The 24,885-nt window shown below is 40.2% G+C and overlaps 1 protein-coding gene across 1 annotated transcript in view; it reads right to left on the bottom strand.

Moving 5' to 3' along the window:
- Positions 1-15,631: 15,631 nt before the first annotated feature.
- The window catches only part of Iqcj (IQ motif containing J), a 166,023-nt gene continuing 156,769 nt past the window's right edge, over positions 15,632-24,885 (bottom strand). The window contains exons 4-5 of the mRNA XM_034500780.2: positions 16,199-16,334; positions 15,632-15,742 (exon numbers count right to left, since the gene is read on the bottom strand). Of these exons, the coding sequence (XP_034356671.2) occupies positions 15,632-15,742; positions 16,199-16,334 (247 nt within the window). The remainder of the gene's footprint in view (positions 15,743-16,198; positions 16,335-24,885) is intronic.

The raw sequence follows: 24,885 nt of genomic DNA, 5'->3' as shown, positions 1-24,885 counted from the left end.
CCAATTATGAAAGAAACCTCTGGGTCAAGGCTATAGCTCAGCAGACAGACACATTAGCCACACAAGACTGATGACCTGAGTTCCATCCCCAAACCTGTGCACAAAGATGGATGTGAATGTGTTCTACAGCAAGATGAGAGGAGCAGACAGGAGAACTTGTCAGAAGCTCACAGACCAGCTGTACTGTACAGAAGTGTATATACAGCAGCAGAAACAAGAAAGACCCTGCCTCGGCAAGATGGAAAGTCAGAACTGACTCCCAAAAGTTATCCCCTGAGCTTCATGATTATTAGAGCATTGGAGACTTTCATTATTTGATGTCTTTGTGAATGCAAACATAATTTTAATTGAATATAGTTTCATTGGTTAAATAGCCCTACCAAAGAACTATTAACTAGGAATCTGAGTGACATTGGGTCAAGTCTCTCAGTACATGGTATGTGTATAGAACTGTGCCCAAGTAATACATCTCACTCTGCTTCCAAGATGTTTTCCAACTCCTGAGGTTTAAAAGAGAACCATCGGGTTTATTTCAACTTTTTTCTCAATCTGTCTCTTTCTTGCTCACTCTTAAACGATTGGTTTTTTCAGGGCTCAGGAATGGTCAGTCAGTCATGTTAGTCCTTACTTTAATACAGTGATCAGAGTACATAACTAATAAAGGGTAACTGAATAAAGGTTTGTATTTATTTTTAAATTTTTATTCTCTCTCTCTCTCTCTCTCTCTCTCTCTCTCTCTCTCTCTCTCTCTCTCTCTGTGTGTGTGTGTGTGTGTGTGTGTGTGTGTGTGTGTGTGTGTCAGAAAAGAAAATCAGATTCCCTCAAGCTGCAGGGAAATACAACTTATGTGCTCATGCTCCTATGTTCCTTACTTAAACTGGGTGTTGGTTCCTAGCACCTATGTTGGTGGCTCACAACTGCCTGTAACTGCAGCTCCAGGGAATCTGATTTCTTCTTCTGACATTCACACACACACACACACACACACACACACACACACACACACACACTAATTAATGTTTTGAGGGTTCTATTTGTTGTGAATGATCCCAAAATGTGTCATATATTTAAAATAAACAGATAAACTATTAATCAAGCAGAAATTCACGTTCAGAGCAAAGTTTATGGATTGATAGCATACAGCTTCAGAACTTATTATAAAAAAGAAGAGTTGGCAGCTGGGACTCTCTGCATCTACCATTAGCTATAGGTATACATAGTGGCCAGATGCAGGCAAAGGATGAAAACAGCCCGCTGGAGGTTGTGTTTACTCTGAGTACAACCACTGAGGTGGTCATAGACCAGGAAGTTCTAGTTTTGTGTTTCTCTTCCACATATCCCATCATCTCCATGGTAGAAACAATAAAGACATAAGTTGTATTTCTGTCTCTGCTTGTTTCCTTTTTTCTATTGTTTTCTTTTCCAACAGCTCCAAGTGATACATCTCATTCCACTTCCAAGACGTTTTCCAATTCCCGAGGTTTAAAAGAGAACCATCAGGTTTGATACAGTGATCAGAGTACATAACTAGTAAAAAGTAACCGAATAAAGGTTTGTATTTATTTTTAAATTTTTATTTTCTCTCTCGCTCTGTCTTTCTGTCTCTCTCTCTCTCTGAGTGTGTGTGTGTGTGTGTGTGTGTGTGTGTGTGTGTGTGTGTGTGTGCCTAATGTACCTGTGGATGTCAGAAGAGGAAATCAGATTCCCTGGAGCCGCAGTTATAGACAGTTACCAGCATGGGTGCTGGGAACCAACTTGGGTCCTCTGAAAGAACACAGGAGCTCTTAATTGCCAAGCCTTCTTACTAGCTCTTTCTCTTTTAAATAAGACAATATTGCTTCCCCTCTATCAAAATTGGAGAGGACCTTAAGAATTATTTAGTCCATCACATGCACATGCATACATGGACATAGGAGCATAAGCACATACATGATTGCATGGGCACACTTCCATACACATAACATGCACTGAGAGACTTGACCCAATGTCACTCAGATTCCTAGTTAACAGTTCTTTGGGAGGGCTATTTAACCAATGCAACTTTATTTGAGTAGAATTATGATTGCATTCACAAAGACATCAAATAATCAAAGTAAATTTACATACACTGCCTGTATTTATGGTCCTAGCAATCCTAATACAAATGAAACATGGAAAAAATGGTGGAGCTTTCTCTACGTCATTGAAGTATTTTGTCCTTTGCTAATAACTCTCAAATCTTTAGATGAAACCAATCATGGATAACGTGGAAAGCCATATTGATACATTATGGAGAGTTAACATGCTACCTGTGTCAGTACTTTGTTTTTCCTACTACAGTCTTATCAATTCCAACCCACCCAAAACTAACCCAAGTGGAGAAATGTTTCTTTCATGCCATTGTTATTAATAAATTCCAGAGATGAAGACTCTGAGATACATCCTGCAGATAACCGCAGCAGATGTCACTGTAGAGTACTGGATTCTGAGTGCATATCACTCAAAAGATGTTCTTAACAGAGCCAGGCTGTGTGTAGCACTCTGTTGAGTGCAGAAGTATGGATAAGATGATATAAGAACAATCCAGGTAAGATGAAATTTCAGAGCATGCAATAAATCATGTAAGAAGGAAATGGTGTGTGTACATTCCAATGACTAGCTCTAACTGCTTGGGTTTAGGCTTGTATGTTCTGAATTATCACCAGATGATTGTTTGTTTGTTTGTTTCTTTGCTTGCTTTTATGAGAGAGAGTCTGGTTCACTTATAGGATCCAGTATTCGAAATACAAATTAAAATGAGAAAAAAGTAGTATCAAGACTTAGGTCTCATTTTTAATCTTTCAGCTACATAGATGACCTCCATGGAAAGTCTCTAAGTTCTTTTGGGCTCAACTCTCTGAAACAGTTCAGATGACGCCATTATTTCTAATAATGATTAATGTAAATCCCAATTTATATTGCACACATATATTTTTATTTATGTAGGTCTAGCATGAATGATGAAGTTAGAATGTTTCTAATGTATAGAACTGGAAAACTGAAAGAACATCATTGAAATACAGCAGCCAAGACAAAACTCGCTGGAGAACCTGCAATTAAAATATTCCCAAGCCAAAATTTTTCAAAATGCAAGACATTTTGAATAGTAGCATCATGTCATGTCATGAAATTATTTAATGTACAAATTGTTTGAAACATTTAGATTGTCTTTGGATTATATTAAAAAAGCATATATAAGAAAATAAGTTAATTGCATGTTTAGAATTGAGTCCAAAGTTCAAAATCTGCAGCCCCAGGAATTGTAGGTAACAGGTGCTCAGCATGTGAGAGCTGAGTGAATCTAGACAGATGCGTAAGTTCAGAGGTATTTTTTGGAAAACTAATTCTGATGTTAAGACCCCGACATTCACTGAATGCCATTCATTGTGGCAGAAACCTTTTAAATTAAGTCAAAACTCATTTGTGACCCACCAACACCCTAATATAAATAATTTAGTGCATTTGTAAATAGCTATTTTCTTTACCCCAACCTATTATCAATCTCTCCCCTATGAGGAGTACTCTGCTGTCACTGTAACTTCCAGATATGTCACATCTGGAAGAAGCTCTGATGGAGAAGGTAGCAACAGTAAGAACCATTTCCAAGACCAACTTCTCTGAAGGATTAAAAGAATTAAAAATCTCAGTGAAAATTGTAACTATTATCCCCACCTATGTGCAGCATTTTTTACACAGGATTTTATCTACAGTGGTTTTTGCTAAACAGATACATCCCCTCATTTTTTTTTTTCAGCCAAAGGTTACAGAGCCCTGCAAGGGTGGGTGGACCGCAAAACTGTGAGCATATTTTTACGTTGGCAAGAAAAACAAAATGTCAGTCAACTAAATTTAAGATTGTTCACACACATCTGCTACCAACAGTATGCTGTAAAAAAGGAAAAAAGAAAAAGAGACAAAATGGGGAGAACTCACAGCTTAAATAGCTCTGTGTGTCTTCCGTTGTTTGGATGATTTGCACTCTTTCAATAATGATTGAAAGGCTATCAGACCCGAAGCTAACATCTGCTGGTGGTTTGTCATGTAGCAACAATTTCTAGTTAAGCAAATACATAAACAACCATATCTCAAACTGTCTATGCTAGGTAGCCGTGGTTATAAATACATCACCAAAATGTTTCCCAAAGAAGAACAAATGTGAAATGTTACACTCCTGACAATATTGTACTGTATCATGTCCTTGGGAGACTGAGAGGAAAAGATTGACAGGTAACAGAGCTCTGAATCTAGCAAGACTCACATACCCAACTTTAGAACATATGGCGGGCATAGGTTATGACACCAGCTTCACAATGTCTGTCTATCAAACGATAGTCTTACCACTCAGAAAGACTTGTCCAAGGTTCAGTTCCACTAGGGAATAGACACAGCTAATGATAAAAAGGACATTAAAACCTAAAGTCCCACAGTATACTTACTTCAGGGAAAAACACCACTTCCTCCTAAAATCCATGCAGAAACATAAAATCCAAGCAAACAAAACCAAAAGATCTGGGTGATAAAGCTAGGTCTCACACATTTCAAAATGCTTAGTTCTTTAAAATATTGAGATCGATTTAGGAAAGCTCTAGTGTATCCACTAAGCAAAGATGACAAAATATTTATAACAATATCACCTTAATGCAGGATTAAGTCATGTCTTTTAAAATTATACATTTCACATACATTCAAGAATAATGTACCATTTATCTAAAAATCAAGTGCCAAGTTACTGAAGAGTTAAGATGAATAGCAATTCAGCTGAAAATAGTGTACAATAGAAAGAAATATCTGTGCTTGATCTTTTCAAATATAAGAACCATTGAGAAAAGTAAGTTTTATATCATAATAACATCAAAAGAGCTTCATTATACTTTAAAGTAAAAGGTTTAGCATATGTGTCTGAAACTATATTTAACTGGCCTGAAAAAAAAGATATTTCTTAAGTGCTTTAAATGGGCCTATATTCTCCTACACAACTCTGAACAGCAAACCAGAATGTCTGCCAGGGTCACTATTGGTAGTAATTCTGAGAATCTTCTCCCTTGGTTTTGTGAGATTATAATACACAGTTCTCCAGGGGTATAAGGAGGTGGGGGGAATAAGTTTGTTGTTGTTTTCAAAATTTTGATTTAATCAGTTGAGAGTTTTGAAACTAAATAAATATTCCTAGTGATACTAAAATAGCAACTTCAATAGCCCATAGCTAATCATTCTATTTTTTTAAAGCTGTTTGTAACTTTCATTGGTTGTTGCTGTATATATTTGATGCAAATAAATGCCAGTGCTTTAAGTGACAATTATCCCTGATATGGTTGAATATTAGAACAGCTAAGTGCTCTTATGGAATAGAAACTATGATCTATGGTCTAGGCATTTAACTGTTCTTCAGGATAATAACAAACCAGAACCCCCCCACTTTAAGAATCTTTTGTTTATAAAGAGCAAAAAACTGCACATTTAAACTATCTATGTATGTTTATAAAATGATAGTTCCAAAACATCTGGTTTGTCTAATTACAATGTAATTAATTGCTCTTGGATTTTTAACTTTCTACATTCTCAAAATTCAAAGTACAGACATTCACATCAAACAATGTGATATTTTCTTTAAATTAGCATATTAGCTCTCTCTAAAATAACATTTACACGGTTGTTTCTAAACTTTAAAATGCAGTGAAGAACCTATCTTTTATAGTGTCGGTTTTATTAGACTTGGGAGTTACTTTTCCCCACATGTCTAGAATGTGATGGGTGACTATACAAGATTGGATGTGGAAAACTTACTCTGTCAGCTTGCTTGCCTGGGTCACAGTCCCACGCGGCCCCTAAGCACTGCTCAGACCTCTCCATGGTGCTGAAGAGTTACTCTCGTCCATTTGAGAAGAAAACGCAGTTCACTGAAACTGGCTTGGAAAGAAATCCATAGAGAGCCACACTGTTAGCAGGTAAAGTTACCTGGAGAGTTTCTACAGCACATGCTGTGGGGGAGCGTGTCTCCTTTTTAGTTAACAACCCAGGCAGCTTAAAAATCTTCAAAACTGAAAAAAAAAGTATGTTCCCATAGCAAAAAAACTGCCTGGTTTTTATTTGCGTTGTTCAAATTGAGGGGGAAATCATACAAAGATGACCAGGTTCCTTGGAGAACAGAGAAGTCCAAACAAGCTCTTGATGTTTATGAAGAGAGCAAGCCCCTGCTAATCTGAAGTACTTGATTCACTTCATCTTCCTTAACGTAAAAAATATAAAAATAAAGCCGAAAATACAAAGCGTCATTGTGGAATTCCACCATACACACTGTGTGTGCAAGCAGCTCTGCCTCCCTCTGCTCGCAGCTTCTGTCTGCTGAAGATCTCACAGCAAAGATCAGACTCTTCTGCCTGTCGTACATTACCTCTTTCTGAGGCCAGAATGTATAAAGAGCCACATGACGCCCAATGATGTCATCCTGAAAGCAGGTCACAGTTGCTGCCGTACGTAGATGAAATCCTTCTATTAAGTATTTAGCATAATGATTTTCTTGAAAATCTATTTGCATCAGATAACTTGGTCTTCCACTAATATGGTTAACCCTATCAACAGAATGCCTCAAAGAGATCGATTCACCGCTCACACGGGAGGCAGTCTCTGGGTGAGCTGGGATGAGCTTCTGGTGCTGCCTCAGGAAATAAATAATTATGATCAACCCATGAAGAGTATGAAGCCCCTTCTCTGCTCCCCAGGAGCCACCGTAGAAATGAGATTTTTTTTTCAGACACAGAATCTACTTTAAAAACAACTTAGGATTTTTAGTATATTAAAAACTGTAGTCTTTTAAAAATCAGATCACCATGACCGTGAAATGGAAACTAAAGCAACTTGCTTCAACCCCTAAAACTATTTTTATTTAATGGAATAGAACATTTCAAAAGCATTCAAAACTTACTACTTCTGAAAAGATTTTTTTTTCCAAAAAGTTGGTAGGGAACTTTTTAAAATTATCCACAGATGTTTTAAATTCAGAATGAAGAAATAATTAAAACGTTACCTACATATTCTGAATAAGTCACTGTAACAGACAACATACAGGTACAGTTTTAAGGAACTTAGGATGAGAGTATCTATTTTTATTCTATACACCATGCTTCTTTTCTATTTCTATTTAGTTATATATCCTAATGAAAGATTTTAAACCTTCCTTTATATGGACTCAGTGGATTATAAGAGGGGGGAGTGTGCATGAGAGGGTAAAGTGGAAGGCAGGAGAGGGGAAGGATTGCAGAGGAGGGAATGGAGGTAGATTTGGTTAAAACACATTAAACACACTGCTAAAATTATCAATTAAAAAGTTGAATCAAAAGTTCATATTAATGAAACAGTAAAATAATTAATATATCAAATTATATATAAACATACAAAAGTAAAAGCAAATAAAAAATAAGAATGCTATGTATCCAGATACAAAGTCAAAATATTGTTGCATGGAGTTCTGGATTGCCTTCTTCCAACGTCAGGTTTCCCTAAGGGAACACTTTTCTCAAAGTGCCATGGCCACTCCTTTCCTTCTCTCCAGGAAGCTGGAGGAAGTCACTCCCGCTGAAGGATTAAGAACTAAGGCCTCTGTGGCCCTGATTTGCCTCCATGCTCAGGAGCCCCTGGGCCTTGCTTGTGGGTAAGGCCAGCAGCTTTCAGTGCTACCCATGGCTGCTGACAGTTGATTCTAGAGTCCAGTGATAGGAGGCTCAGCCTTGCCTCTGTCTGAATTATATCCGTGCTTCTAATGCTGGTGAAAAGTAAATCAGATGTGAATCCCTTCTGCCTACCACTCTTACTTCCTAGGAAGAAGTTCCTAAATCAAGAGGGGAAAAGATGCTATATATTAGCTTCTAAAACCCCACCTTCCAAAAGCATTGATTTGCTGGCTAGACTGGTCTGGTTTTAAAGCATGTATACATATTCATATACATTCTATGAGCCAGTTAATGTAAGAAGTTTTATGTGCAAACTAACTAAATAAACCTTTCATTTGTGTAATATAAATTTATAATATAGGTCTATGAAAGGGGAGGCCAAAGTCTTAACTAGAAGTATTACACAATGCACTGTTCAACTCGTATTAATGTTATTATTGAGCCACTGAGTCCCATAGATCAATTTTCTGATAAGATAAAATTAATAATGTAGTTTACAGAGAAATAAGCTTAAGAGTGTGGGAAAGTGGCTCGTTTTGCATATTCAAGTCTGCGATGACACAAGAGATATGTACAAAGTCCTTTGGTAAATAAATTGACTATCTCACCGCCCTTCCAAGTAACATCTGCTGATATCTATAAAAAGTACTATTGCTGGTACCACGTTCTGGAAAATCCTACCCTAGAAGATGTTGTGGCAGTTAGATTTTATTAATAAAAATATTTCAAGTTTCTACACAATTAAAAAAAATCTGAGTATCTCCCTTAAGTTACTAGCATGTTTGTTACAAGGACTGTCAATCATGCCTAGGGGATTATCTAAATTCTGTGCAAGTACACAAGTTGTAAGGTTTGCTTGGTTTAGTGGTGATTACTGTGTCCCCGTGTCCAAGTGTGGTAGTGAGGCACACAATAGTTGCAACTCAGATAGCTGCAGTAAGAGTGTGGAATTAAGATGGATTTAATTCAGGATGTGAGTAACTCTGCCTTCTTATCCCACCACAGACATCTCAGTCATAATAGGCAAACCTAGAGAACCCAAGAACCAAAAGATTTCCAAAAAAAAGGGGAGCTACAAGAGTGGAACACATCCAGTCTCCCCACGTCTTACTTCTCTTTGGACCCTAGCACGTTCTTCATGTTCACGAAATGACCACAGTGATCTGGTGAGGTCTGGTACAATGTTAATAAGGGGTCAGTGTGCATGTAAGACAAAGAGCCACCATCTTCTGTGGCTTAAGCTGTAGAGCAGGGACAAGACCATGGCGAGGACATGTGTCTACAACCAAGTGAGATTTCTTGTTATCGTATTTATAGAAGGCACCGTGCTTGGTGACTGGTGCTCTGCCACCCACACGTAGGCCTTGATATTAGCTTTCAGATACCAAAGGCATCTTCTTTATATGAGGAGAGTAAACAAGTCAGTGATCAATGAAGTCACAATTCTGTACATCAGTCAATGTTTAAGGGTGAGCAGCTGAAAATTTGTATTTATTTCTTGTTTTATAAATATCTGTTTTAAGTTTAAAATTGTATTCTTAACAATAACAATAATTATTTTGTTTTATTTATATGGGGTTTTGCCTGCTTGTATATATGTCTGTGAACCACATCCAAGCCTAGTACCTCTGGAAGCCAGAAGAGGGCATCATATCCCTCCAGGGCTTGTCCCATGACTTCTCAAATATGGTCTATTTTTCTTAATTAGTGTGTGTGTGTGTGTGTGTGTGTGTGTGTGTGTGTGTGTGTGTATGTATGTATATATGTGTTTATAAATATCCAAATGCAGCCTGCTAAGTCATTTTAATGTTGCTTGTACTTAAATGACTTTGGGATAACCACTAGGTGTTGGGCGACCAATTAGAGGGTCATCCCTAGGGGAGACTAATTCTCTATCTTTCAGCTGTCATTACTTGCCTATAGTTCTTTGTCTGGGGATGAGGCCCCATGAGAATTTTGCCTTCCATATTCATGTGTCTATTGGTGTTGTTATTGTCCATGTTTTGTTTAAGCAGCCATATTGTTGAAGTGTCGTGGCTTTCTTGTTATATCTAGGAGACAAAGTCTCACAGCAGAGTTTCTGATCCTTTGGCTCTTACAGTCTTTTCTCTCTGTGTCTTCCACCACAGTGTTCCCTGAGCCTTGAGATTTTTTAAACCTTAAACCAAAACAGCTTGCTCATAATTTAAAACTTGCCAAGGGAAAAATATCTTCAAACAATAAAGTTGAGAAATATTGGGGAAAGAATCTGTATTATCAGTGAATATTCAAGAACTTAAAGGAAAATGTAAGAAGACATTTTTATACCAAATATCTTTTTGCACACTGTCATACATTGTTGTTTATTATTAAAATAATTTCTGAAACTTTTCAAATTATTTTTCAGCCACTCAGGTTTCAAGAGAACTGTGTGTGCTCTGTGTAAATAAGAATCCTCCCCTTTTTTCATATGGTAGCTCTACTCTCTGTGCTATTTGTGGGCCTGAGACACAGGGTGGAAGATGAAATTTGGATACTGAAACACTGCTAACACTCAAGGGACCTAAATCTGTAAAGGCTGGGTACAAGCCTATAACTTACCCCTGACCTGGAAAATTTGGGTTGTTAAATTATTAAGCATTCACAAGGCTTGCATTCTCTACAACACAACGCTTGGAATTGTATTGGAAAGGGTCACTGCAAAGCCTCTTTTAGAGCCCAGTAGGCTCTTCCTTCTGACTGCATGGCTTGACTGTAAATCCCTTTACTCACCAGATTTCTCCTGGTGTACTTAAAGTCTGGATATTAGAGATCCAAAACGAGCAATAAAATGTCCATGTGATGTGAGACAAGCTTCGTTTCTGACTTCAGGGGCATTGTTGACTTTTAGAGCCTTGGGAAAGCGTTGGTGGATCTATTGACTCCATGAATGTCTTAGAGAATCTTGCTAAAAGCAAGGGCCACTAGAACAATGCCAGGATTCAAAGGAGCTGACTGCCCTTCTCCAGGACAAATGAGGCACTAGGACCTTCAGGTGGTCCAACCCTTTTTTCTTTGAACTTGCTCAGAACTATAATCCTCCTGCTTGGGACTGAGATGATCTCTTGGACCTGGGCTTTCTACAGCTGCTGCATTGGAGGTAACCCCTCATTCCCGTGCATAAGGATCGCATAATCTTCTGGAAAGAGAAAGATCTGCAACTCCTCCATTATGTGTGATGTATGGTCTCTCAGGAGATGCCCACTCATGCAGAAACAAAGACAAAAATTTTGTTTCATTCTCAGAAAGTCAAAGGTTTTGGTAAGAACAACACTAAAACACATGATAATGATGAACACTTATTGTTACTTATATACCCCACACATATGTATTAGTGCATGTGTATGTATATGTACACACACACACACACACACACACGTTCATTTTAGGACAAGCTGATTGTGGTGGTTTAATTTGGAGAATTTCAAACAGGTATGGTGCCCCAACCAGTACCAAGTCAAAAACTCCCTCCTTGTAGTGTACAAGTTTTCAACAGTGCTATGGAGGATGAGAAAAGTGCACTGAATATTATCAAGAATAGATCCAACCATATTTTTTGAGTGCCTCCAGGCCCCAGGCTCTGTGCTGACTTTTACAGATGGCATGCCATTTAATCTTCATAGCAATACCAGCCACCTGTGAGGTGGGTGTTACTTCCAGTTGCAGATGAAGAAGGACTTTTCAAGTGATGTCTTAGACTCATGGAAACAGTGAGGACCCCTATTTTAGTCACATGGCTTTATCAGATCAAAGTCTCAGTCCCTGTACCACACTGCCTCTTACAGGTAGAAGGATGACATAACACCCACCCAGAAGCAGCAGCCATGGCTAGAAGGGCAGGAAGGGTCTTGGCAACCAAGTAAAGCCAAGTGGGATTAAAAATTTCTAAAACCTCAGCGTTTTCTGCCTTTGTCTGCATGAATACATGCTAGCGGCTTCTATACATGCCATCAGTCTTCAGAGTCTGTGTCCTACTAGACAAATCACAGATCCTTTAAAACCGATAGCCACATGTACTTTCACATGGAACCTAATAAAAAGTGCATAGCGTTCACTGTTGTTCTTGCAAAAGAATGAATGTTTTCAAGATAGAAAAGTTAACTTTTTCTCACCTTGACATCTACAATTTCCGTTCCTCAGTTACACTTGCCATTCACATTTCTTCTTGCTAAATCCAAACTTTCCAGTTACCATGTGATGCACTACAGTATGGGAGCACTTAATATGCAAATTGCTAACATAACTTAATATTATCTTCCCTCCTGTTGCTCTTTAATTTGGCGACGAATAGCTGAGGTTTGAGATTTTAATCAAAGAGCACGGAATAAGGCGATTTATAAAATCGAATGGGTTTTTCAATTGTTTCATTCACTGTTTAGAGCTATCAAACTGTAGCCTGACAAATGTGTTAGCTGATTGCTACCCACCCTGTTTGGCCATGCCTAAATGCAGACATGTTTTTACGCAGTGTGAAATGATTAAAGACTCAATGGAGGCTCCTGCCCAGTGCATGACCCAAGGGTGGCTACTCATCTCTCAAGTATCATTTCCATCATTGGGAAAATAGAGATAATAACTGTGCCTCCTTCACCTGGATGCTGGGAGGACTAAATGAGGCTAACCCAGGAGAAGTGTTAGCCAAGGGCCAGGTATGTGACAAATCTTCAGCTCTTCGTAAGTGCAAGTTGAGAACTCATGCTTCAACATGCCTGCTGTGGCACATTTTAAAGCAGACACATTCTGAGATCCATATTAACCATTGCGTTCTGCCAAAGCAATGAGCAGAAGCACTCAGAAGAGCCATTCTCAAGTCAGTGGGAGGATTCTGTTTGGATCAAGGAACGGGTTTCCCGTGTGATGCACAGCTGGGGCAGGCAATAACAGAAGCTGTTACAGTGTGGGGGTGGAGAGACACTGATCCAGCTCCAGAGACAAGACAAGCCAGTCAAGAAAACTGATAATGGTCTGGGCAGTAACAACAAGAGGTTCAGCAAAGTGAGAGAGAAGAAGCACAACTCAGGCCTACCTAGGGGCTCTCCCAGAGGGCAACAGCATTTGACTCAGGTTTGAAAAAGTAAAGAACGGATAACACAACATGCCTAACAGTTTGTAGCACCAAAGCTCTCAATGATTTTGTTGGTCACTTGCAGAACCTGCTGCCTTTAAGACAGGTTTACTTTATATCGGACGAGGAGCCATCCTATGCCTTGCATAAACTTGAGCCCAACTCATAGTGGGCAGGGAGAGGGCAGTGTGTTTGGCAGGTTGCTCGAAGTAAATCAGAATGATTTTCTACTTTGTTTTTCTGTGGGCTGCAAGCCCCCAAAGATGTAAAGATAATGTTTCTGTAAGGGACCCTGCTGCAGTGATAATCATGGAATATAAAAGATTTATCTAGTTATATTGACTTCAAACCACAAAGCAGAGATTTTCATTTTAAATTATGCCTTGTAGGATGGGGATATAGCTCAGTGGTAGAATACTTGTAGACCTACATAGGCTTGGTGCCCAGGATTGAGAGAATACAATTAAGTCTTGGAGATTTGCCTTCCTGATAGCCTGGAGGCTTGGAAACCATTCAACATCTAATATTGCTTATGTCTCATATTTTGTGTGTATTTTTGTTTACGAGAAGTCACTGAATGCTTCAACAGACATTTTATTTTTTCTTTTGAACATTTCCCACTTGTGTCCCCTGAAGTCATCAAACTTCTTGTCTACATTTTCAAACTAAGTTTGGGCATATGTTCGGATTTATCATACTATATACATTTAACTTGTATACAGAAATCAAATGTTCTGGAATCCTGACATCCCTTATGTTTTGAAGTATCAACTTACTAATATAACAAAAACCAGGAGTCTAATATATAAAACCATTCACTGTTCAGTTCCCTAAGTTTTGTGTCCATGACACTGGTATTTAAACACCTACAGAGTAATCCAGTAAACTAAAAGTATATTTGAAAATGTTTGGTAATAACATATCAAGACATTCGACTGATATTTTATTGCATTTTAATCATATGTTTAGAAACTTTTGAAAAAGCTAAGTTACATATACAATTTTTATATTGTTTTGTTTTTGTAACGGTGAGAGCCATGGTGAGTGGGGCCTATCTGTTCTGTTTCTTTTTTTTTTTTTTTTTCAGTAAGAAAGAAAAAAAAATTAACTTGAGAGCTGGAACAATTGTTCAATGGTTAAGAGCCTGTGCTGTTCTTCAAGAGGACCACGTTTCTTTGCCAGCACCCATGACAGGCAGATTATAACAACCAGTGACTCCAACTCTAGGACATCTGAAACCATCTTCAGGTCTCCTTGGGAACTTCATTCACAATCACATACTAACAGAGAATTGTGTGTATTTTGAATGCCTTATTTTGTACAGTTGGTGTCACATGACTGCCATCTCTAATATTAAAGTCATAAATATAATCAATGACCTCTATTAAAACTCTGAACAGACTCTGCTTACTTTTTGATAGCAGATTGCAATAATGACTTTTTGGAAAATTTGTTTGACCCATGTTTTGTACAAATTTAGAGCCTTTTTTGTTCCTCAACCCCCAGAGCTTAGCGATGATTATAGAGTGACTATCAGGTCGGATATACCTTATGAAAAAGCCAATTGACAGGCAGAAGTTTGGAGAACGCAAGCTCCTATATTAAAAAAACAATCCAAGGAACTCAGGAGATTGGGTAGTTTAGGGGACTCAGCACCAGGAGCAGACACAAACAAACTGGACAAGTCACAAGTGAGTCACAAGCGTGGGAGAACAGCCATTTACTGAAGTGTTTACCCAAACACTTGAGATGATAGGATTGAAGGAGCACAGCACTGTGAGGCTAGGATACATTCTAAGATCTCAACAACTCTCAAAGGCTGAAGAACACACACACACACAGACAGTGAGTGGGTCACCAGACTCAGCCCGGCAGCTACTTGCCCTGAATTGGGACCTTTAGAGCAGTGATTCTCCACCTTCTGCATGCTGCGACCCTTTAGTGGTGACTCCCAACCATAAACTTATTTTTTTTGTTACTTCATAATTGTTATTTTGCTACTGCTATCAATCATTATGTAAATATTTTTGGTACTAGAGGGTTGCTGGAGTCACGGCCCACAGATTGAGAAGCACACTACAATACAGGGGCAGTTTGAATCTGAATCCCTAACTCTCATATAAAATGATTGCCGAAATCGAGTTTCATAGAATCTTCACAGTCATCTAATTGCATTTTCTATTGGCATTCACAGCAAAGGCATCCTAAACGCTCAATTTTCACTCTTTTTTTATTCAATATACTAAGCGCTGCCCAACTCAGAGGCCCAGCATTTTCCAATATGGTTCACAGGCGCCCTCTAGTGACAGGGAGGCCAGTGACCGGGAGCCCTTTCTCTACATGGTCAGTTGTTAGGTCAGTTAAAAACAGATCTGTTTCTTTTACTTTCACAGCTGTAAAATCAGCCTTTTTTTTTTTTTTCTTCTAAAAACAAACAAGCTAACTAAACTAACAACAATAACAACAACAACCAACTCATATCTACATTAAACTATTAGGTAATAATGCCAAGCCACGCAGTCTTCTGAACACATTTCAAAGAAAGTAACTTTTGTCTGATCTCATTATATGACTGAAAAAGTATGATAGCAAATTATAGGAAGAATATTTTTTAATAATATACTTAATTAGCTCTTTCCAACTTTTTATCATTTCAGTGACTAATTTATAAATAATCACAATGGCAAAACTCGCTGATTTACCAGAGCCTAATGATGACTCCCCCGCCCCCCACACACATTTAGTGCTTACAAAACACAGGCTTGTAGCAGATGCATTCATTTCATAACCCCATTCTGGAGAATTCTTAAATGGGTGGTCAATTTCAGTGTACAAAACTAACATGTTTCACTTTCAAAACTTCTTAATGGTCAACATCACTTAAAACTCTGGACTTGAGGAGAGCTGCGCTTGTCAGTATCTCTCCTGCATCTACACATGCAGCCGGTTTCCTGGCAACACATTCAGGAGGCGCCTGTGTAACCCATTTAGTCGCTGACATACTCAACCCATTTCAGCAGTTTCAGACTGTGACCACCTTCAGTTTTTCCTGCCAAAAGTTCTCTTTCTAATCCTCATAAGGAAGCTGACTTTCAAACCAGACGGGCATCGCATAAGCACGTACCGGAGAAAACACGCCGTAAGGAATGGAGGAGGGACTTGCACCCACCTCAGTGATAGAGAAGCAACATAGCACAAAATCCCCTCTCAGTGGGCACAGTGAGTTCATTTTTGGCTCCTGAATTTTGTCTTGGTTTTATGACGTCAAGAGCCTCACTGTGGGCTCCCATGTAGCAAATAAACAACACAACCCCCCACCCCCCACACACATACCATCACAAACCACCTCAAGATCTTTCCTTGGAACCAGAGCCTGGGCTATCAATATACAGTGCAAGCCAGTCCAAGCAAGAGGCAAGGAGACACTCACGGGTGTGCTGCTGTCGGAGAAGGTGTTCATGCTGACAGAGCTGCTCAGCTTGTCTGAAGAGACAGAAGGTGGGGATGGGCTTCTCTTCTCCAGGGGGTCCTGCCTCTGCAAGTACTCTCGCCATGCTCGCTGAATGCTGCAGGAAAAGCCAGCAATATGTCACGGTCAGTCATCACCCACACGCTCAGAAGGGCACGGGGGCGGGGATTTGGTTTTAGAGACAGAGAAATTGTAAGATAGACTGTGCTCGAAGAAAAAGCACTTGGGCTTTAGCTCCATTCTGGCCGTCAAGACTGGATTTAAAAAATGAAACAAAACAGAGCAAAACAACAGCAAAACCAATCGGATTGTCTTTCTCAGACTTAACTAGGCTAACTCAACCTTTAAAAACAAGTTTACTCAAAGTCAAAGTGGCTCATACACTAAATGTTTTTTTGTGTTTTAATTTTTCATCTTTGAGAAGAGGGGACAGGTGGATGATTACCTATTCATTCATCCAATGCATGACTTTAGAGGTTCCATGCACAGACCACAGACCACATTTCCAGGATTTCACTCATACAGACTGGGATGAACATTCAAGGCTGGGGTGGCATTCACAACACTGGGCAGTGTGTGTGCATGCCGGATGCTGTGGCATGGTGGCCTTGATGTGGGTGGGGACAAGACCACAAGAACATTACATTCATTTGCTTGACATACTATGGAAGGGACACAGGTAGTAAAGAAATGCCAAAAAGTGTCCTGTGCTATTTAAGACACTAAAGTAACAGATAATTAGGGGATATTTTGTTTTGTTTGTTTTTGTTTTTTTGTTTTGGGTTTTTTAATTCTTTGTGTAGCTCTGTCTGCACTGGAACTCACTTACTAAACCAGGCTGGCCTTGACCACAGAGATTTGTCTGTCTCTATGTCCTGAGACTAAAGGCATTCGCTGCCACATCAGGCTTTTGGGTTTTGTTGTTGCTGTATGTTTTTGAATCTGTGGTTAATATCAGGAAAAAAAAAAAAAACACTTTCTAAAACATAGGCACATTTCCTGCTCCTGTGTGTAAGTTAAGGAACTTTTCATGAACCATTGGCTCCAACGCCAGGCTTTAACATCTGTGAGGTCATGGATAGTCACTGAGTCACTGGAGATTTTCTTTGGCATTTGGATGTGCACACCAACTGCCAGGACTCAGTATTGTAATATAATAAAATATGTGCATCCTCCGCTACCTCTGTTAAGTTCCTGGAGGCACCAGGCCTTCTGCTCTTCTTCCACACAAGCTGAGCCATTAAAGTTACTGGCGGCATATAAACAAACTGATGCCTCTTCCCTAAGACCATCAAGTCTCAGCAGCCAGTGGATATAAAGAGCAAGATTTGTCATCATACTACTGAACTTGAATTGTTTTCCTTATTAAGGCTTTGTGACTTATAATACTTAAGGAAAATTCCAGAAAGAAATGTGTTGGATTCAGAGGTCAACTCCCTGAAACTATGATGCTTAAGCATAGTGGCTTATGCTTGGAGGCCAGATTTCTCTTCTAGTAGTTCGTTGTGGTTTGTGTAGAATTCTAAAGAAAGATCTTTAAGAGATGTGGTGGTTTGAATACGAATGGCCCCCCATAGGCAGGCAGGCACACACAGACACACACAGACACACACACACACACACACACACATATATATATATATCACTATTAGGAGGTATGGCCTTGCTGGAAGAGGTATGTCATCAGGGGTGGGCTTTGAGGTTTTAAATGTTCAAGCCAGCCCTAGTCTGTCAGTCAGTCTCTCCCTCTCCCTCTCCCTCTCCCTCTCCCTCTCCCTCTCCCTCTCCCTCTCCCTCTCCCTCTCCCTCTCCCTCTCCCTCTCCCTCTCCCTGTCTCCCCCTGCTGCCTGCCAATCCAGATGTAGAATTCTTGGTACTTTCTCCAGCACCATGTCTGCCTGCACAATGCCATGCTTCCCACCATGATGATAATGGACTGAACTCTGAACCTGTAAGCCGGCCCCAATGAAATGTTTTCTTTTATTAGAGTTCCTGTATGTGGTGTCTCTTTTCAGCAACAGAAATCATAAGACAAGGGCCATCCACACACAGCTCAGTCCTTCCTTACACGAGCCGACCCCTTTAATGATAATCGCTCACGTTTTTATTGCCTGCTTCTTGAACAACATGCACCCTTGTTGATTTTTCCTTGGGTTTAATGTTTTAAACAGAATTTTAAAGGTCTCACTGTTTCCTCTAGGGTATTCTTTGTTACAGAGCTGAAAACTTTTGGAAGTATTTGTGAGTCACACGATCTGAGTTCAGGGGTCGGTGTCTTCTAGAACTCAGCTCACACCTCAGGAGCAGTCTGGATAAACCTAGTCATTTAGCTCTCATAAGATGTTCTATTTTAAAAAGAGAGTTTATAAGACTTCAAGGCATTCTTCTTTACCCTTTGTTCCAAACAAAAACAAACAAACTAACTAACTAACTACCTTTATCATTTAGAAAATAAAATGTGTTATTTGAAGCTCATTACACTTTAGCATGCTGAACACCAGGGGGCGGTATAACACTTTAGCGACTCAAACAATGTGGGGGGGGAAAAATCCAAAGTGAGGCGTTTGCAATGGTGAACTTAGATAAACATCCCCTTCCCCCTTAGTTTCACGGAACCCAGAGGGCCTCATGCTAATTTTTCTTACATCAAAGATTAAGAAAGCAGAGTTCATTTCTTCTGAGTGGATATATTCTTTCACTGAAATACTATAACAATATTGAATATCTTTTGAATTTTGTGAAATACACAGTAAAATATTTAATTTTTTAAAGTGTATATTGAAGTGTTTCTATGCTCTCTTTCTTTCTTAACACACACTGTTTTATTCTGGACACCTGACTTATAGCTATTGCGCACATCAGAAACAATTATATGTAGTTGAAAGCTTCTTACCCTATAATTTTTTATCTTAATCACTAAAGTTTTAAAGACTACATTGCAGACTGGATAATGTCTTTAAACTTACTTCAGAGGTTAAAAATAACAAGTCATTTGTGTCATATTACACTATTATACTAAATTATGACATTATTTTTTTAATGGTCTCTGGGCCTAAGAGAAGTGTTTTACCTCCAGCATGACCTTCAAACAGTTCTGTGTTTTAATATTAAGCATTGTTAATCCCATCTGCAATTGCTAGAAGTGGGGGTTAGAAGAAAACCCAGATACTTCTCACCCACGAGTCACAGGCACCGCTGTCTCATGATAACTTTACTGTAGTTCCAACTCGGGAGTCTCTCTTATGGATGCAAAGTATGATATACATAGGCTACCTTGACATTTTCATTTTTAAAATTAAGCAATGACATCATATAATGTATTTAAAATAGTTTGAGATCAGGGAGTATATATCGTTTACTCTGGCATCATTTGTGACAGAAGGGGAACATCCTTTGAAGTCACATTTTGGCTCTCAGTTCTTATTTGTCCCTTCTCATGTGATTTTCTGCTTCGGCCCTTAGTCTGTTTATTTCTGTCTGTTTTAGAGCAGGGGCTGACAGTGGGTACCACCCTCCAGATAGCCTGATACCTGCCAGTAGAAGAGGAAGCTTCCTAGCAGGACTGAGATGCTTGGGGAAAGTTTTGGGTAGTTTGGGGCTTTGAATTGTGTCCTAGAGGGTGGATTAATTGTGTCTTAGCAGTGACAGGAAAGACATGAACAAGACAGATATCAGACAGAAGACCATGGTGAAGGTCGTGAAGCTGACTGGCTGTGAAGACAGCTCCCTCACAGGTTATAGTCTGGACAATTTGGGTCTTCATTCTGTAATTCTCTTCTCATTAGGAAAACAGAGTTCTTCTGATAGGTGGCACATAGGCAGCCAGGAGCCCAACACAGAGGAATGCTCCCTCAAGGCAGTATGAAACACTGAAAACAGAGCCCATCAGACTGTGTCTCTTCCTCAGCAAGTCTAATTTCCTCCCACGAGACCAAAAATCCTAGAGCAATGATCACCCACATATATACATCACCATCCTGGTAGTTCCAGGATAACTGTGAGTAGCTCTTTAACAAATGTATTTTTCTAATACTGTGTTCTAAAAATAGCTTAAAGAAAAAGTTGTATCTCACAAGGAAGTGTGTCGGGCATGATTGATGTTCTTGCCTGGTTTTACTTCTCATTAGTTACGGCCTTAAGCAAAAGACTAAACAGTCTCAGCTACACTTTGCTCTTCCACAATAAGAGCATAATAATACATTCTTTCTAATTATTTCAAGAGGTCAACTGATGAGATATGCACGCACACCATTTATAGCCAGACACTTGACAAACAGAGCAGGTCTAGATAGGCTATTATTATTACTTAAGAAAACAAAAGACATAACAAACACTTTCAGGCTATGTGCAAGTCACATATGCTACATGGTAGGTGATAGCTGGGCTGGGATTTGAATATAATTGCTCAATTCCAAGGTTTGTACTCTGGAGCATCCTTTCCACATACCTTCTATAACTACACTTTTGGCTGTAGTCATGTTTTTGTGGATATGATAAAACATTGACCAAAAGCAACTTTGGGAAAAAGGGATTTAGTTCAGTTTATGGATCCATCATTGAAAAAAATTAGAAGAGGAGCTCAAGGGAAGAACCTGAAAGCAAGAACTGAAGCAGGGAACATGGAGGGCACTGCTTACTAGCTTGCTTCTCCTGGCCTCTTCTGTTTGGTTTTTATAACTCAAACCCACCAAGGTGTGTCACCACTCACAGTAAACTGGGTCTTCTGACATTCACTAGTCAGGAAAATGCTCCCACAGACACCCACAGGTCACTTGGATGGAGGCAGTTCCTCAGTTGACGTTCCCTCTTCCCTGTGACTCTAGCTGTGTAAGCTGATAAAAACTAACTGGAAGAACTAGGTAGATACTATGCTTTAACAATGTGATTCAGCAAAGCTTTATATGAAATGTTTTCACAAATTCTGAAAGCTCAACAGGTGTCTTTTTCTTGGAAGTTATCTAATTTTGTCTAATATGTTTTTAAATGAAAAAAATGATTAATTTTCAGTATGTCCATATGTTCTTCTATCAGAAAATATTGTCAAAGCATAAGTAATGGCTTAAGTTGGGAGAATTTTTTTGATAGTCACTTATAACCTGTTAACTGGCCCAGCCATGAAAGATAATGCTCAGGGGCCTGAGAGGTGGCTCATTTTTCCACAGGACACCGACACTCATTTGTTGCCCACAGTCAGAACACACTCAGCTTTCCTCCCCAGGCTGGACTGGCATCCTTCATCTGGGGACTTTCCGTCAACTGTCTGATGGAGGTTTGCCTTCTCCTGATGTGTGGGGAACCTGCCTTTCATTTTCCCCAAAGGCCTTCCATAAATTTTCTCTGATCTTGACTTTTTCCTCTCTTGACCCAGTCCATTGATCATTCAAGTCTAAAACTCAGAATGACTTCTTACCAGCTTTGTTTGTAAGCCAGGTAGAGTAATCCTGATGACACCACACACCACACACACACACACACACACACACACACACACACACACTTTTGTTACCTGTTCATGCCTCTGCTTCTTTCTTCCAGCTTTGCCCTACTACATAATGGTCTCTTTCTTGTTTTCTTTCTTTCTTTTTGTGAGGTGGTGGGGGTGGGTGTCGGGCTGTGGAAGGGTATCCTGGTTCTTGGGTTGTGGGTTCAGCCACACCCCCAGAACCCAGGCTCCTGACATGAGGTCTAATCTCAGTTCAACCTGCACCTTTCAGTCACATAGGACACAGGTGGTAGAGGCCTCAGGCCCTAGAGAGATTTACATACTAATGAGGTACCTGAAGGCCAGAGGGTGGAGCCAAATAAGCATTCCTCCCCAGCCCCTCCCCCCTCTTTCCCTCCCTATTTAACTCAGGTCTGCCCTGGGTTTTGGGGGGATGGGGGGGTGCATCCAGATCCATCCATCATCCTTCACACCAATAAACCCGTTTTGGAAACCCAAGGACTTTCTCATGTTTGGGGCTGCACCGTGAGGAGCTGTGGAGAGGCCTTTAGTGAGCAGCGGGGCCTAACTTCTGGCTGGAGAAACCCAATGCGTTCCCAGCCAACTACCCACACCCTGGCATGAGGAACTCAGCATTTCCCAGCCATATTACCGACAGGGGGTGGGGATTAGGAAAGGGTTTATTTAGCTTACACTTCCACATTGCTGTTCATCACCAAAGGAAGTCAGGACTGGAACCCAAGCAGATCAGGAAGCAGGAGCTGATGCACAGGCCATGGAGGGATGTTACTTACTGGCTTGCTTCCCCTGGCTTGCTCAGCTTTCTTTCTTATAGAACCCAGGACTACCAGGGATGGCACCACCCACAATGGGCCCTTCCCACCCTTGATCACTAATTGAGAAAATGCCTTACAGCTGAATCTCATGGAGGCATTTTCTCAACTGAAGCTCCTTTTTCTGTGATAACTCCAGTTTGTATCAAATTGACACAAAACCAGCCAGTACAATTGACCTCTTGTCAACTTGACACACAAACACATCACTATTAAGCCTCAACCCTTACTTTCTTATTCATGCACAAGATCTAAATAACTTTAAAAGTCCCACAATCTTTAAAATTAAAAATTTTAATATTAAAATTTCAATTCCTTTAAAATATCCAATCTCTTTTAAAATTCAAAGCCTTTTTACAATTAAAAGTCTCTTAACTGTGGGCTCCACTAAAAGACTTTCTTCCTTCAAGAGGGAAAAAATATCAGGGCACAGTCACAGTCAAAAGCAAAATCAAATTCCAACCATCCAATGTCTGGGATCCACTCATGATCTTCTGGGCTCCTCCAAGGGCATGGGTCACTTCTCCAGCCCTGACCTTTGTAGCACACACATTGTCTTCTAGGCTCCAGCTGCCTGTACTCCACTGCTGCTGCTGTTCTTGCTAGTCATCTCATGGTACTGGCATCTCCAAAACACTGCTGTCTTTCTTGCTTTCTTTCAAATGTTTTTCTTTTCACAATGCCCTGAGTATGAGAAGCCAACTGAAGGGATCTTGTGCTGCCCCATTAGACCACTCAGGACAGGTTCCCTGAACCAAGAGTTCTCTTCTTGCTTGACTTTTGCATTTGGAGTTCTGTCTACTGAGGTCTCTCTCTCCTCCAGCTTGGGGCTCATCATCAGCCATGTAACCCCCTGCACTGGAGCCTGCACTGGAGCCTGCAGTACTTCTTCATCAGGGAGGAGAGAGAAACCCACAGAAGGGTAGATTTTATGATAAAATGACCATTACTTTTCTCTTTCATCAGCAGATGTTTATGCTGTCACCACCAATACAGGTCAGAGGCCCTATGACAGCCTACGGAATTGTAGGGTGACCCTAAATGCTCAGACAAAGGCCACATTTATATTAATTCTCGTTATGCTAGAACATTGTCCCTTGGGAAGCAAGGACAAATGTGCCCTCTCCTGGGAAGATACCAAGGTCTCTTAAAAGGTTGTCAAAAAAGACATCCATAAAAGAGCAAGTGGCACAGCAAATGAGGAGGTGAGGTCTGAGTCAGTGGTGAGGGCCTGTGGTAGATCCTGTGGTCCCATCCTCCAAGATTCCAAGTCCCGAAACTACCGTAAAAGAGACAGACGTCTAGAAGCATGAGTGTTCATCATTGGCTTGAGGTCTGGACAGCCTCAGGGAGGGTTAGCACAGGGGAGCTAGGGAAGGGGAGGTTAGCAATGGGGACATAGGATAGTCTGCAACAGAGAGGAGGACAGGAGGAAGGGGGAGGGAAGGAAGGTGAGAATAGACAGGGTGAAGGTGCAGGCTATGTGGTGTGAGTTTTCTCTGTCTCTGTCTCTCTGTCTCTGTCTCTGTCTCTGTCTCTGTCTCTCTCTCTCTCTCTCTCTCTCTCTCTCTCTCTCTCTCTGTGTACTCTCTCTCTGTGTGTGTGTGTGTGTGTGTGTGTGTGTGTGTGTGTAAGGGAGATGTGCAACCTGCCCAAGGGAGTTAAGAATTTAATAACCAGATTAGACAGAACCCACTGAGCTGGAGTGAATTCCCTGATAGGACTCAAATTCCATTATTGGGCAAGATGAAGTTCTCGCCCCCATCCCCCTCCAGTGACTGGAAATGGGGTTCAGAGCTATTACAAGAGATAAGAAGCATTCATTTATACTTCACTGAGCTGAGACTCCTCCATCAAATCAGCAAACATAAAGTCATAGCGCTCAGCTCTCTGCTGGCTGGGATCCCTCTTCTTAGCACCCACTGGAGATGATAAAAAGGACCAGGCATTTTCCTAACTTAATTCTACCATGAAGCCCTCTCAGTTTTCCCACACAACAGCATCCCTGCCCAGCACCTTTTCATTCAGCAGGACTCATCTTAATGAGATTCCTAATAACCCAGCAGCCTGTGCCTGCACTTCAGCATGCTCTGTAGTAAAAGTGATGCTTGCAGAGAGCAATTCAGCAGACAGAGTCAGTCCAGCCAGGAAGTGAGGCACAGAACTCCCTAACAGGATACCTGGTCAGTTCAGAAACTGTGTCTGAGCTTATCATGAAGAGGAAGCTGGATGCTCACACTGTGCAATCTTCTTAGACATGTGTATGGTGGGCACAGATTTGTAGTGGTATGGATGGCTATTTTCTTCACTCAGACAGACATTATAAACCATTCCCATTTAAATTTCTTAACCCAAAAACGACTTACTGTTTA

The sequence above is a fragment of the Arvicanthis niloticus genome, chromosome 4 (genome assembly GCF_011762505.2).
Source record: "Arvicanthis niloticus isolate mArvNil1 chromosome 4, mArvNil1.pat.X, whole genome shotgun sequence".
NCBI lineage: Eukaryota > Metazoa > Chordata > Mammalia > Rodentia > Muridae > Arvicanthis > Arvicanthis niloticus.
This window is presented reverse-complemented; position numbering and strand designations above follow the sequence as displayed.